At 61.0% G+C, this 14,483-nt stretch overlaps 1 protein-coding gene across 1 annotated transcript in view; it reads left to right on the top strand.

The window, feature by feature from the left end:
• Nucleotides 1-14,145, top strand: part of ESPNL (espin like) — a 34,227-nt gene extending 20,082 nt beyond the window's left edge. The window contains exons 6-9 of the mRNA XM_032277756.1: nt 6,091-6,202; nt 8,029-8,141; nt 9,100-9,297; nt 11,024-14,145. Of these exons, the coding sequence (XP_032133647.1) occupies nt 6,091-6,202; nt 8,029-8,141; nt 9,100-9,297; nt 11,024-12,628 (2,028 nt within the window). The 3' untranslated portion in view covers nt 12,629-14,145. The remainder of the gene's footprint in view (nt 1-6,090; nt 6,203-8,028; nt 8,142-9,099; nt 9,298-11,023) is intronic.
• Nucleotides 14,146-14,483: the final 338 nt, after the last annotated feature.

Raw genomic sequence — 14,483 nt, 5'->3', positions numbered from 1 at the left:
GGATGGAGGAGGGTAGATGGAGGAGGGTGGATGGAGGAGGTGGATGGAGGAGGTGGATGGAGGTTGTGGATGGGGAAATGAATGGAGTAGCAGGTTAGAGAGGGCGCTTTGGCATCCACAGTGGATCCTAGTCACCCCATGCCCTCCCATCTGAGCTTCCCTCTTTATTCCAGGCCCAGGGCAGTTACTAAGACAAATCCATCTAGCCTACCTCAGTTTCTGCCACTTCACTTTTATTGGACACCCCTTCAGGAAGGTTCTCTGAAGTCCCCTGGCCCTTCTTTTCGGGTGAGGGCACTGAGGCCCAGAAGGTGACATCACCCTCCACCACCCATCCCGGTCTCCCCAAGGGGTTGCTGTTCCTCCTCTTCTCTCATGCGTCCCTCAGAGCATCCGGGACCAACTGAGGCAGAGACCCAGTTCCCTTCCCAGCCCCCAGGGTCTGCCGGATACTTGCCACCGCAGGTTCTCTGTTCCCACCAATGGAAACCCACACCAGGCCTGCTGTGCTGTGCAGGCGGCTCCAGGGGCCTCCGGAGAGCACGGCTCTGCCCTGGTTTTGTACCGGAGCAGCAGTCACTGCTGGAAGTTATGTATTTTCTAAATGGTGTCTGTCTTTCTGGCTTGGCTTGAGAAGGTGGTGGCACTCCACTGGCTTCCGCTGCAGAGGACGGCGGCTCCATGGCCTGCAGCTGCCTGGGTCTCCCCACAGCTCCTTGAAGGCCGCTGGGTCTGCCTTGGCCTTTTCTGGGCCCCTCCCTGCACTTCCTGTCTGAATGGCAGCTGAGATTAGGAGGCGGGGCAGGCAGCCGTTGGGCCAGTGTTCCAGGCTCCACAAGCCCCTGGCACAAGGGAACAGCCCCACCCCCATCCCGGGAGCCCCTGATGCTGTACCCACCCCAGCCATGCTGGGGTCCCTGCGTAGGCTTTCTGTCCAAGCTGTGCCTCCGCCTTCCATCCCCAGACCCCATGGTGATGGAGGACAGGTGGCACCAGGCTCACCACCTCCTTCCTATCCACAGTCCCCTCCTGCCCACACCTGGGTACCCCCTGCCCATCGCACAGAAACCCAGCCCCGGGACTTGCCGGGCTCCTCAGTGTGCAGCTTCAGGAGCTGGTTTGGGAGCTCAGGGTCGGGACTGGAGCCTGGTTCTGCCTTCTCCCTCTGGGAGGGTCTGGAGACAGCAGGGGGTGCCTGTCTTTCCCCATGGGAGCTGTTCCCGCTCCAGGCCTCCGAGGGAGGGCAGGCTGTCAGCTGCGGGCTGGGGGAGACCATGTGCCTGCTGCAATATTGATGGGAACGCAATCCGCAGGGGCCGCGTGCACCGGCTGCCCTGTGCTGGCCTCAGAAGAGGAGGTGAAATCCATCATCTTCCCGTGACAGCACAGCCTTTATCTGCCCCCAGGGGACTTGTGCATTCCAAGAGCAACAGCAGCTGGGGGAGCAAGGCTGGACAGCAGTGCTGGGACCTGACCTGTGGAGGTGCCGGCTTCGTGTCAGGTCTGTGGTGCCTGCTCGGGTGGCCTCCAGAGAGCACGGCTCTGCCCTGCTTTTGTCCTGGTGCAGCAGTTTCAGGAACTAGAATTCAGTCGCTGCTGGAAGTCATGTTTGGGAGCTCAGGGTCGGAGGACTGGAGCCCGTCTCTGTCTTCTCCCTCTGGGAGGGTCTGGTGACAGCAGGGGGTGTTCGTCTCTCCCTATGGGAGCTGTCCCCCTCCAGGCCTCCGAGAGTGGGCAGGCTGTCAGCTGCTGCCCCCCAGCTCAGAGTCTGCTCAGGGCACTCAGGAAGGCCAGCCTTGCCCCTCCCTGGGCCTTGGGGACCCCTCGGGGACCCCTCTCTGCACAATGAGGGCTGGGACCTTGAAGACCAGGGAAGGGCGGTGGCTGCCCTCAAGGAAGGCCCCTTCCACTCTGCTGGCCAAGCAGCTGGGCTCCCGGCTGTGGGGCCCTAAGCACCCTGTCTGGGCAGGGATGGCACATAGAACCCTCCATGCTTAGGGAGCGGAGCCTCCGGCATCCCCCACAGTGTCCAGGGCTGTCCCACTCACAGTGTTCTTGGCATGGGGTACTGGCAAGTTCTGGGCATCTCTGAACCCCAGTATTCTCACCCATAAGAAAAACAGGGTCTCTCTCTCTCTGTTGTTTAGTCCGGAGTGCAGTGGCACAATCTCAGCTCACTGCAGCCTCAGCCTTCCAGGCTAAAGCGATCCTCCCACCCTGGCCTCCCAAGTAGCTGGGACTGCAGGTGTGCACCACCACGCCTGGCTAGTTTTTGTATTTTTTTAGAGACGGGCTTTGGCCATGTTGGCAAGGCTGGTCTTGAACTTCTGGGCTCAAGCGATCCTCCCACCTCTGCCTCCCAAAGTGCTGGGATTACAGGTGTGAGCCACCTCGCCTGGCCCAGAGCCTTGTTTTTTGGGTAAAGGAGAAGCTCCTCGAGCACGCAGTGAAGTACCTGTTCTGATGGGCTCTTGGGACAGATGTGCTCCCTCCTGTCGGGGTCCAGAAAGGCACTAAGACGTCTTTATTTTAGATATGGGGAAACTGAGGCCCAGAGAAGGTAAGAGGCTTTCTGGGCACTCTCCTCCCCCTGGAAAGGGTGGCACCCACCCGGCCAGTAACGGAATCTCAGCCATGGCAACTGGTGTCCGGCAGCCATCCATGGGCCGTGATTCTCTCCGGCCGGGTGGCGTTACAGGCCTGTGACCTGGCTCGCACGATGCTCTCCATGTATAATGCATGAAGCCTCTTCCAGGCTCCAATCTCACCAAAAACCAGGGACGGGGACAGCAGGCTGGGCCATGGGGCCACATGACCACTAACCTCAGGGCAAATGTCCAACGCTAGGATCGGGGGCAGCGTACGTCTGTTACGACCCCAAGGGACAGGACCCTGACACTTGTGCCTCCAAACGCCGGTGGCTCCATTGTGGCCAGGGCCTTCCCTATTAAAACTCAGAGACCATCCTAATACCAACGGTGGCAGCAGCGTCAAGGTCTGAATGCCACCGTCACGCAGGCCCCTGCCAGGTGCTCTCCATAATCCCTCATCTGATTTACAGTGAAGAAATGGAGGCTCAGGGAGTGGTGTCCCAGTGCTTCTTGTTGGTGAGGAATGGAGCAGGGCTGGGCCATGGGGACCTCGAGGGGTGGCCTAAGGTCCCCAGGCCACAGGTCCTGTGCTGGGGCCAGAGTCCGATAGTCCCCTGAGCCCCAGACTAACTTCCACCTCTTTTGTCTTCCCCAGCATAAGGAGCCGCTGCCATCCAGCCAACCCCCTTACTCTGCCAGGGGAGACCCCTCCCTATTGACAGCAGATTCGATCTAAGGGCAGGGGCTGAGGGCTCCCAGGGGCAGGGAGGAGGCAAGAGGCAGCATCCCGCTCCTGGCTGTGTCCCTGGATGGGCAGGGGGCAGTGTGGGGCCACTCCAGGCAGGGCTCAGCATTCCTCTTTGGTGACACCACTGTGTCCAGCTTTTCTGGCCGTGTCTGATCTGGTGTCTGACTCTGCCCTGCTTGATGCCAGCCTCTCACTACGTCTTGAATGTGGAGGAAGACACCAGACTCCTGGGTCCGAGACGGAGGACCTTCTTCAGCATGGCAGGGAGCACGTGGCATGTTTTGTGGCATTCCGTTGCCCCTGAGCCCAGGTGGTGCGAGTTGGGTCCCGATGGCAGCTATGCCGCATAGGTTGGTGTCTCTACTGAGGACCGCTGAGTCTGGGGAACACCCTGTTCCTCAGCAGAGAGCACGCCTGCTTCTGGTCCCTCTGTCGCTCCCTGCACACAGCCCTGAGAAGCAGCCCAGAAAGGAAGAGCCAGGCTGTGTGTTCTTGGTCTTTCCCCAGAGGCCAACCTCTGTGACCAAGGAAGCAGTGGTTCAAGGCACTGGTGGGAGCAAAGACTGACATCTCCAGTGAACTCTCATCCCGGCTCTTCGGCAGCCCTTTGCCCTCTCTGAGCCTCAGTTTCCCCTTCTGTGCCCTGGGAGCACAGTGGGTGCTGTGGGTGGGAGTGGGGGTTCCTCTGGGTGGCCTCTTGTCTCATGGGGTCCAGGGATCTCAGGTCCCCCTTCCATCTCCCCGAGCGTCCCCTCCCCTGGCCCCTGCTCCATGGAGAGTTAACAGTGCTGTGGTAAGGGATCCTGCCACCCAGCCCAAGCCCGCCCGGCCACCGGACACCTGGGCCTTCAAATATTAATGTGGCTCCTCCCACTCCTGGGGGCGGCAGCCTCAGCAGCCCCTGGCATCCTCGGACGGCTGCGTTCCCTGCGCTTTGCAGTTCGCTTCTGAGGGCCTCCGGGGCTGGGGGCCGGGCAGTTGCTCCCCAGCCGACTGTGCACAGGGTTCCTGGGCTGTGGGCACAGATTCCTGGAAGGAGTGAGGTGCGTGGGGGCCGGGCAGACGGGCTTTCGGGCTTCGTTTCCTCCCCTGTGGCCCCATGGGATGAGGGTCCTGGAGGGCAGGTGGCTGAGGGGCCACCCAGCGTCCTTGCCCGGAGGCGGCCTTATCCATGAGGAAGGGAGGCTTGGGGAGGTCGAAGGTTCACTCAGGCAGGGCCGGCTTCACCGCACTGCAGCCCCAGTGCAGCATGAAAATGGGGGCCCCGTGCTCGGAAAGGGGAACGAATTTGAAGGCAGAGACAGCTGTGCGTTTGAGCAAGCTGCAGCCTGGGTCCCTCCCACTCGCACGACGGGCCCTGGGCCCAGGCCACAAGTCTGGAATTGTGGCCGATTTGAGTCCTCTGCTCTGCCCAGGACTCTCACTAGCACTGATGTGGGAGCCCTGACAGCCACATCTGGCTTCCAATGCCCATTGGAGGGCAGGGTGGGGGAGGGGCCCAGAGGGACTGTGGCATGCAGCCCTGCTGGCTGGGGACAAGGGCTGCCCATGCCCTTGGCTGACGGGCACATCGGGGACCCTCATCCTAGTCCACTGCCCTCCCCTCTCCTCACCAGGACGCTCACGGGGCCATCCACCCCCAAAACACTGATGGGCCCTGTGTCAGGGCTGAAGTTCCAGGTAGACCGCAGCACAGGAGTCAGGGAGGGGGTGTGCAGGAGAGTGGACACGCGTGTGTGCAGGAGGGAGAGTGGACACTCGTGTGTGCAGGAGTGTGTACAGGTGTGTGAACACTTGTGCGCAGGAGTGTGGACACATGTCTGCAGGAGGGTGAACACACATGCGTGTGTGGAGGGAGAGTGGACGTGTGTGTGCAGGAGTGGGAACACGTGTATGCAGGAGTGTTAACATATGTATGTGTGCAGGACAGTGGACACGTGTGTGGGAGTGTTAACGTGTGTGTGCAGGAGGGAGAGTGGACACTGTGCAGGAGTGTTAACGCATGTGTGTGCAGGAGGGAGAGTGGGCACGCGTGTGTGTGCAGGAGGGAGAGTGGACACTGTGCAGGAGTGTTAACACGTGTGTGCAGGAGAGGACGTGTATGTGTGCAGGAGGGAGAGTGGGCATGCGTGTGTGTGCAGGAGGGAGAGTGGACACTGTGCAGGAGTGTTGACGCATGTGTGTGCAGGAGAGGACGTGCATGTGTGCAGGAGGGAGAATGGGCATGCGTGTGTGTGCAGGAGGGAGAGTGGACACTGCAGGAGTGTTAACGCATGTGTGTGCAGGAGAGGACATGTGTGTATGCAGGAAGGAGAGTGGACATGCACGTGTGTGCAGGAAGGAGAGTGGATACATGTGTGTGTGCATGCATGTGCACGCATCTTTGTGAGTCCACAGGGCATAGCTGGAAACCAGCTCGTTACCCAGTGCCCAGAGCCCCAGAACTCAGCTGCCTCCAGAGGGAGCCTGGAAGCTGAGCTTGGAGATGGGGGTGGCCCACCCAATAGAGGTGGCAGCAGGTGGGGAACCAAGGTGGGGTGCCAGTAAGTGATGGCACTCAGGCAGGAGATGACCCTGGGACAGAACCTTGATCGAGGACCTGACCCTCTCCTGCTACCTCCTAACCTGTCCCAACCCTTCTCAGATGAGCAGGCTCCCCAAGGCTCGCCCACTGGGTGCCCCTGCCCCTGTCTAGGTGAGCAGGGAAGAGCCCACAGGGGCCCCCTACTAACCAAGTCCATCCACTCACAGGTGCCCCTGCTGATGACGCCACCACCGCCGCCATTCCCCCCACCTCCACTGTTGGCCACGCACTCCCTGGAGGATGGAAGAAGAGGAGGCCTGGGGCCTGGACACCCCACCCGTGAATGCACAGCCCCAGGTGGGCGGCCGGGGCAGGGGCCTGGGAGTGGGTGCCACTGGCCCCCACTCTGGGGTCCTGGATCCATGCAGAAGTCTGCAGGCAGCCGGGCACCAGGTCACCCCCCCTTCCCAGTTGCTTCTGGGTTTCCTTAACTGTCTGTTGCTTTGTAAAGGTGAGGATTAGCATTTTCCATGGTGGGCACTTAGAGTCACAGCAACTTGTCCAGGGCTGAAGGTGGGGAGACCGGCTGGTTGGGCCCAGGCCCCTTGCGGATGGGCTGCTGTCCCAAGATCCCAGCATGCCTTGCATGCACAGGCTAGTAGGGCAGGGGACGGTCCTCACACTGCAGGTCACCACCATTAGGGGACTGTGACCAGCATTGATCGGAATGGAGCAGCACAAAAACATCAGCAGGTGCCACAGGTAGTGAGGGCGAGCTTCCAACACAGGCCCCGCCGCGGCCGTATGCACATGCGGGAGTATGTGTATCTGTTCTGTGTCTATGTTTCTGTGTGATTGTGTGTGTGTGATTGTGTCTGTAATTGTGTCTGTGTTAGTGATTGTGTTTGTGTCTGTGTTCTGTGTTTCTGTGTGACTGTATCTGTGTGTGATTGTTTATGTGTATATGATTGTGTCTGTGTGTCCATTATTTGTCTGCATGTATCTGTGTGTGATTGGGTCTGTGTGTGTGATTGTGTATATGTTATTGGGTCTGTGTGTATGTGTCTGTGTATGGTTTCTGTATGTGTGTGTGACTGTGTCTGTATGTGTGTTATATCTGTGTATCTGTGTGTGATTGTGTTTGTTCTGTGTATGTTTCTGTGATTGTGTCTGTGTTTGTGATTGTATCTGTGTGATTGTGACTGTGTCTGTGTGATTGTGCCTGTGTGTGATTGTGTGTGTCTGTGTGCGATTGTGTCTGTGTATGTGTGATTGTGTCTGGGACTGTGTGTGTGATTGTGTTTGTGACTGTGTGTGATTGCGTCTGTGTGGGACTGTGTGTGTGTGATTCTGTGTATGTGTATGTATGTATGTGATTGTGTCTGTGTGGGACTGTGTATATGTGATTGTGTCTGTGTGTGTGTGATTGTGTTTGTGTGTGACTGTGTTTGTGATTGTGTTTGTGAATCTGTATGGTGTCTGTGTGTGTGATTGTGTCTGTATGTGTGTAATATCTGTGTATCTGTGTGTGATTGTGTTTGTGTCTGTTCTGCGTATGTTTCTGTGATTGTCTCTCTGATTGTATCTGTGTGATTGTGACTGTGTCTGTGTGATTATGCCTGTGTGTGATTGTGTGATTGTGTCTGTGTGCGATTGTGTCTGTGTATGTGTGATTGTGTCTGTATGGGACTGTGTATATGTGATTGTGTCTGTGTGTATGTGATTGTGTTTGTGACTGTGTGTGTATGTGTGTGTGATTGTGTTGGTGTGTGTCTTCCTGGCTGTGATGCAGATGTGCTCTTCACTCAAGGTTGACACTGAAGTGTGTGTTTGCATCAGGGCAGGGAGCATTGTGGGCAGCCCTGGGGACTGCAGAGCTGCGTTAGCAGCCTGTGACCTCCAGGCCTCAAGCCCTTCCCAGCTCTTCTCCTGCTGCATGAGGGGCTGTGAGATGGCCCACGGGTGTGCCTCAGACTCTCCCATCTACCAGGCTTGGACTGGCCCCAGTGACTCCAGTGAAGCCCCCGAGGCCTTCTGATGCAGGGTAGGCTGGAGTCTCAGCTGGTTCAGGAGGCTGGTTCTGCCCCCAGGCCTGGATCCCTGGGGCTCTGCGTCTCTGCTCCCCAGCCCTTGTCCTTTCTGCAACTCCCCCTTCTTCTCGGCAGCTGTGTCCCTCCACCCTGCCTGGCCTGGCCATCCTGACCAGCCTCTTCCCAGAGAGCAGATGAGCAGCCCAGCCCCTCCGAGGATCACCACCAATGCCAGGAGCCACCCCGCGGTGCGTCCCCCACCCCTGCATCCCTGTCTCCCAGGGCCCCCAGCCAGCCTCCATCCCCATCCTCTTGGGGGGCCCAGGGAAGCCCCCCAGCACAGCCAGGCCTTTCCCTGAAGGGTGGACACCAGGCTGCCTGTGTTACTCCCCTGCTTTCAGCCACACCCTGAGTTCTGAGGAGGTGGGAGAGTCAGGGCGATGGCAGCTGTCCCCCCACCACAGAAACGCGGGGACCCTTTTCTGTCATCCCAGAGGGCTGCAGTGGCCCAAGCCCCTCTCCCCGACCTCTGAGCTCAGGGGTGCTTTGTGCCCACTTGGAGTGCGGAGATCGCGGCAGCCATCCACGGGCAGGGGCACACTGCCACTGTCCTCCTCCTCAAGGCTTCGGCCATCCTGGACCAACGGAAGGGTCCTGCTCCCCCTCCCCACCCTTTCCTGGGCACCAGGCCCTTAGAAACCCAGCTCAGCCTTTCCCTGAGGGACTCCTGCGGATTCTCAACCACAGATGTTCGGTGGGAGTCCGGGCAGTGCCACGTGGCACTGTCCCTCCTGGAGAGCTGGCGTGTGCCCAGCACACTGAAGCCTCTGACAAGTGCTGCACCACAGGACTGGCTGCCAGACTTTGTCCATGTAGCTGTGCCCAGAGCAAGTTTGCCCAGGGACGCGCAGCATCTGCTGGCCTTGTATCGGAGGCGGGGAGGGGTCTCTGGTTTCATTTCTCTGCCAACAATCCCCTTACACACACCCTGCCCCTGCCCCCACCTCGGGTCCCTCCCCTTGGAGGCCTCACTCTTAAGCTGGAGATGAGGAGGTGGGGAGCTGTCCATGGCCCCCACTGTCCCTCCTCTGAGAGTGCCCTTAGCGTGCCCTGGGCTGAGCCAGCCCTCCACACCCTCTCAGATCTTCCCACCACTCAGGGTCTGGGTCCTCTCCAGGCCTGTGTGACCCACCCCCGTCTGCACAGGGGACAGAGACGGTGCTGACGGGGGATGCCCCAGATGGCCTGGCCTCACTGCAACTGGAGGGGCTGCCCTCAGGCGACATCGACGGGCTGGTGCCCACGCGGGATGAGCGCGGCCGGCCCATCCCCGAGTGGAAGCGGCAGGTAATGGTGCGGAAGCTGCAGGCGCGCCTGGGCGCAGAGAGCGCTGCGGAGGCCCAGGTAGGCCCTGGGAAGGGGTGGGGTGGGGCGAGGCCTTTTCCAGACAGTGAAAGTGGAAGTCAGGGTGCCCAGAGCCCAGACCTGAATCCAAGACCCAGGGGCCCCTCTCCTCTGTGGCCTTGGCTGTTGCTTCCACCAGAGGATGAAGTGAACCAGACCAGAGGACTCTGAGCAGAGCCCCCTCCCCTGCTCTGGAGGCATCGGTCCCACATAGCCTTCCACTTGGCCACTTGGCGGATTTGTGGCACATGCCTGCCTGTGCCAAGTGCAGTTCTAGGCAGTGAAGGGCACGCCCTGCCCTCCCGGGCGCAGCGTCTAGCAGGGAAGATGGTGGTTCATGGGCAGATGCTGGCAGGTGTGTGGGCGATTCCCACTGCTGTGGAGAAAGCAAAGCATTTGGGGGGCTATGATATATGGGTGCTTAGGGGGCCCCTCCGGGGACGTAGCCTTGAGCAGGGGCCAGAAGAAAGAGAGGAAGAGCCCTGTGGGAATTTGAGGCAAGCACCACCTAGGCAGAGGGAACAGCCAGTGTGACGTCCTGAGGCCTGGCTGACCTAGGGAGGGGCAGGAGGGGGCACCCGGGCGAGGAGTGGGTGGCTGAGGTTGGAGAGGAGGCTGGCTGGTATGACTGCACCTCTGTGAGGCTGCGAGGAGCCACAGAGAATCTGAGCAGAGAAGGGCTGCGGTTTGGATTTAACAGGCTCGCTGGCTGCTGTGAGGACAGTGCAGGAACTGGACCCTCAGAGGCCTACAGTTTGTCAGGACAGTGAGCTCTGCACCCCTTGGTCTAGCGCCACGCTGTCCAGCAGTCATGTAGCCACAGGCGGCCATTTACATTAATTAAAATGTAAGGAAAGGAAAAGTCCTGCCCCTCCGTCGCCTGTCGTTTCTATAGCCACAGGTGGCTCCTGGCTGCTGGAATACCAGCCTGTCTCCATTGTCGCAGGACTGTGGGACAGCCCTGTCTGAGGGCCCAGCCTGTCCTTGCTTGTTGGGCTGGGAGCCACAGGGCCTGAGGGCTGCAGGGTTCAGAGCAGAGCAAGACTGGAGCTGAGCAGGTCGAAGGGTCTGCCCTAGCTGGGAAGCCCCTTGAAGTCTTATCTTGGGGCAAGACCAGAGGCTCTGCAGAGATGCTGAGAACTCAGGGACTTGGAGGCTGGGCAGGCTGCTGGCAGGTAGGCAGGCTGATGGCGGGTGGCTGGACTGATGGCGGGCGGGGGGAGACTGATGATGGGTGAGTGGGCTGATGGCAGGTGGGGTGGACTGATGGGGGGGGGGGGGGCGGGGGGGGGGGGGGGGGGCTGATGGTGGGTGGGCAGGCTAAGGGGCTCAAGATATGGGCTTGGGCACAGCCTGGCAAAGGCTGGGAGTCCCTGTTGGGCCCTGGGGGTGGACACAGCGTGGGACAGCAGATGCTTATTGGGCGGCAGGGGTGGATGGGGTGGCAGGGGTGCAGAGTAGAGTGGCTGAGCTGCCTTCCCCCAGGGCAGCTGTCCAAACACAGAAAGCTCCACATTTGGCCGGAAGGGGCAGGGGGGGCCCTGACCATGGAACCTGGAGCAGATGTGGGCAGGTTAGGAAGTGCGGAGGAGGCAGGGCAGGCGCACCTCCACCCTTTGAGACGAACCCGCCCTTCCTGAGCCTCCAGGTCTGGACCGGGCTGGCCACCCCGGGAACTGGTGTCCAGCAGCCCTGGCCCTGCTCACCCTGCCCTTCCTGTGCCCAGGATGACGGTGGCAGCTCCCGCCCTGTGGAGCAAGCGTCCTGGAGGTACTCACAGACCCACCAGGCCATCCTGGGCCCCTTTGGGGAGCTACTGACCGAGGACGACCTGGTCTACCTGGAGAAGCAGATCGCGGACCTGCAGCTTCGGCGCCGCTGTCAGGAGTATGAGAGTGAGCTGGGCCGGCTGGCGGCTGAGCTGCAGGCCCTGCTGCCGGAGCCCCTGGTCAGCATCACGGTCAACAGCCACTTCCTGCCCCGGGCGCCCGGACTGGAGGCTGAGGAGGCCCCCAACCTATCGGCTGAGTCCACGTGCTCTGCGGAGGCCTCAGAGGTGGCCCCCGGGGGGCAGCCCTTGCCCTTCTGGTGCAGCCACATCTCCCGCCTGGTGCGAAGCCTGTCCCTGCTGTTGAAGGGAGTGCACGGGCTAGTGCAGGGGGATGAGAAGCCAGCCACCCTGCCACTGAGGGACACCTGCGGGGAGGCCTCGGCCAGCCCCTCTTGGAGCGAGGCCCAGCGACAGATCCAGGAGTGGGGGGTGTCTGTGCGGACGCTGCGGGGCAACTTCGAGTCGGCCTCCAGCCCGCTCTGTGGCTTCAACCCTGGCCCCTGTGAGCCGGGAGCCCAGCCCAGGCAGTGCCTGAGTGGCTGCTGGAAAGCCCTGCCTAAGCCCCGCAGTGTCCCAGCTTTGGGGCAGCCCAGGCCTGGTGACACAGAGGAGGCCAGCGACTCCGGCATCAGCTGCGAGGAGGTGCCATCGGAGGTGGGTGCCGCGGCCGGCCAGGACCCGGCCAGCCTGCGCAAGGAACGCATCGTCATGCTCTTCCTCAGCCACTGGAGGAGGTCGGCCTACACGCCGGCCCTCAAGACCGTGGCCTGCAGGACCCTAGAAGCCCGCCACACAGGCTCTCAGGGCCGGGAGGCCACCAGGAGCCCTGGGCCACCCTCTACGCCCAGCCAGGGCCCCCGGCTGGGCCACCTGTGGCAGCAGCGCAGCACCATCACCCACCTGCTGGGCAACTGGAAGGCCATCATGGCTCACGTGCCCACCCGGCAGCTGCGGCGGCTGAGCCGGCGGCCCCGTGGGGCCCTGTCCCCCGAGCAGTTCCTGCCCCACGTGGATGGGGCTCCCGTGCCCTACAGCAGCCTCTCACTGGACCTCTTCATGCTGGGCTACTTCCAGCTCCTGGAGTGCGACCTGCCAGCTGAGGAGCGCAAGGCGCGCCACCTGCTCTGCTTCGAAGTCTTCGAGCACCTGGGCACCCATGGCTGGGAGGCTGTGCGCACCTTCCACAAGGCCGTGACCGATGAGGTGGCCACTGGCCGTCGGGCCTGGACTGATGGCTTCGAGGACATCAAAGCCCGCTTCTTTGGCTCAAGCCAGGGTCCCGCCTGGGACTCGGAGCCTGGCCGAAAGTCAGGACTGACACCGCTTGGGCCCCTGCCGCACGCTGCTGTCCCCTGCAGCGGCCCCAAGCCCACATTACAGCGGCTGGGGACCCGCTCCCAGCGGGGCAGCTTCAACAGCGAGGACATCTGCGGCTACATCGACCGGAGCTTTGCCTTCTGGAAGGAGAAGGAAGCTGAGATGTTCAACTTTGGAGAGTGACCCAGCCAGAGGGCAGCCTGCTTTTCAGAACATGGTTTGGGGGTGATTGGGGGTTTCTCTTTCCTTTTCCCTGATTACTCCCTCGGTGGCCGGGTGAGCCAGGCAAAGCTGCTGGATGTTCAGTGTGTGCATGGCGGCCTCCATCCTGCTGGTTATCACAGGCTGCGAGACTGTTCTGTCACCTACTTCTCCTCTAAGCCAGGACTCAGACTCCTCACCACTGCGTCCAGAAAGCCCCTTGGCCCTGAAGTTAGGTGACAACCCACCCCAGCCCAGGACACCTCTGCTGGGCCAGCCCCCGGGACCTGTGATGCTATCTGTTTCCCACTTGTCCTTCCCCAGTGCCACCAGTTACCTGGCCGTCCTGTCCCTCAGTTTCTCTGGTGCCGATGGCCTCAGCCACATCCACCTTCCACATAAGCCTGAGGTGGGCCCAGTCCCTGGTCCTACCCATTTCTCCTGCTGACCTTGGGCCACACCCCTTCACCCCCCACAGATTCCATGGGCAGGACAGATTCCATGGGCAGGAGGCCTTCCTGCCAGACTGTCCCTGCTGGTCACACACCTACGCCCACCAGGCCAGGTGCTCACACCCCCAAGGTGCTCCAGAGGCCCAGCTCCCTCAAAGGAAGGCTCTCCATGGGGCCCCTGTCCTCTAGCTGACTGCCCCGGCCTGGTCGTGGACCCCCGCAAGGCCGGAGAGCAGGGGTGTGGGAGTAGCAGTGGTCAGGAGGCCTCCAGGCAGGGTGGTCAGTACCCACTCTCAAAGGCTGCTGCAACAGAGGAGAATGCCACCGGGGTGGCCACCAGCCAGACCTCGGTGGAGTGCGGCTACTTCATGAGGGCACTTGGGTGTCACCCACAGCACACCTTTCCTCCACGGTGGCCTGGGTGCTGGCGGGAGGGACACAGAAATGGATTCCGCCCTTGGGGGCTCTGGGTGCTGCAGAGTATCCCTTAATGGGTGCTGGGCATCATTGGCACAGGGTGTGGCTCGTCCGCAGCTCCTGATGGCAGCCAGGAGGATGGATCATCACCGAGGCTGTGGGGCTGACGAGGGCTGGGCCCAAGCCCACAGAGACTTTGGGGGCAGGGCTCTGCAGCTGTAAGATGGCCCAGCAGGCAGGGGCAGGGAGGGGAGGCTTCAGGTTCCCTGGGACAGAGGAGGGTGCAGTCAGGGACAAGCTTGTCAGGGGTCCCCACCTCACTCCCAGGGTTTGTCCGGGCAGAGCATGGAGGGCAGCGGGCAAGCTGGTGGATGGAAGAGAGACTCTTACGGCTGACTGGGGCCCATGGGGAAGGACGCTCAAGAAGATGTAAAATTGAGAGGGGTGGTATTGGCCATCGGGGTGAGCAGGACCGGGAAGGGAACTAGCAATGGCCCAGCCCCAGGCCCGTGGCTTTTCCCCCAGGGCCTGCTCTGTAGCCAGCCCCCTCCAGTTTCCTCCACTTCTGAGGACCCTGCCGCAGAGCTGAAGCCGAACATGTGTTTGCTAAATAAAGATTCCCGTTCCTAGTCCACCCCTCTCTTGTGCTGCTTGTTCAGCCACCCGTGAGAGCCGCCTGTGCCCTCAGAGCCCGGTACGAAGACCCGAACCCTCATCTCGGCTCTGCTGAAACACCAGGGCCATGTTCTTGGTCCCTCTTAACCTCTGGTTTCTCATCTGCAGCATGGGGCGCATGGGGACCTCACTCTCCCGGGGTTGCAGTGAGGGAGGATGGAGGTTCCACATGGGAGGGGCCTCTGTGCTGGGGAACCAATATGGTCTCAGACACTCACCGGCGTGCAGCTGGCATTTCACACTTCCTTCTCTTTCTTCCCTTTCTCTTTTTCTTCCTTTCTTTCCGTCCTTTT

Source organism: Sapajus apella, unplaced genomic scaffold (assembly GCF_009761245.1).
Source record: "Sapajus apella isolate SASKATOON/1434 unplaced genomic scaffold, GSC_monkey_1.0 scaffold10, whole genome shotgun sequence".
In the NCBI taxonomy this organism is placed as follows: Eukaryota; Metazoa; Chordata; class Mammalia; order Primates; family Cebidae; genus Sapajus; species Sapajus apella.
The sequence above is the reverse complement of the archived record's forward strand: the minus strand, read 5'-3'. Positions and strand labels throughout refer to the sequence as shown.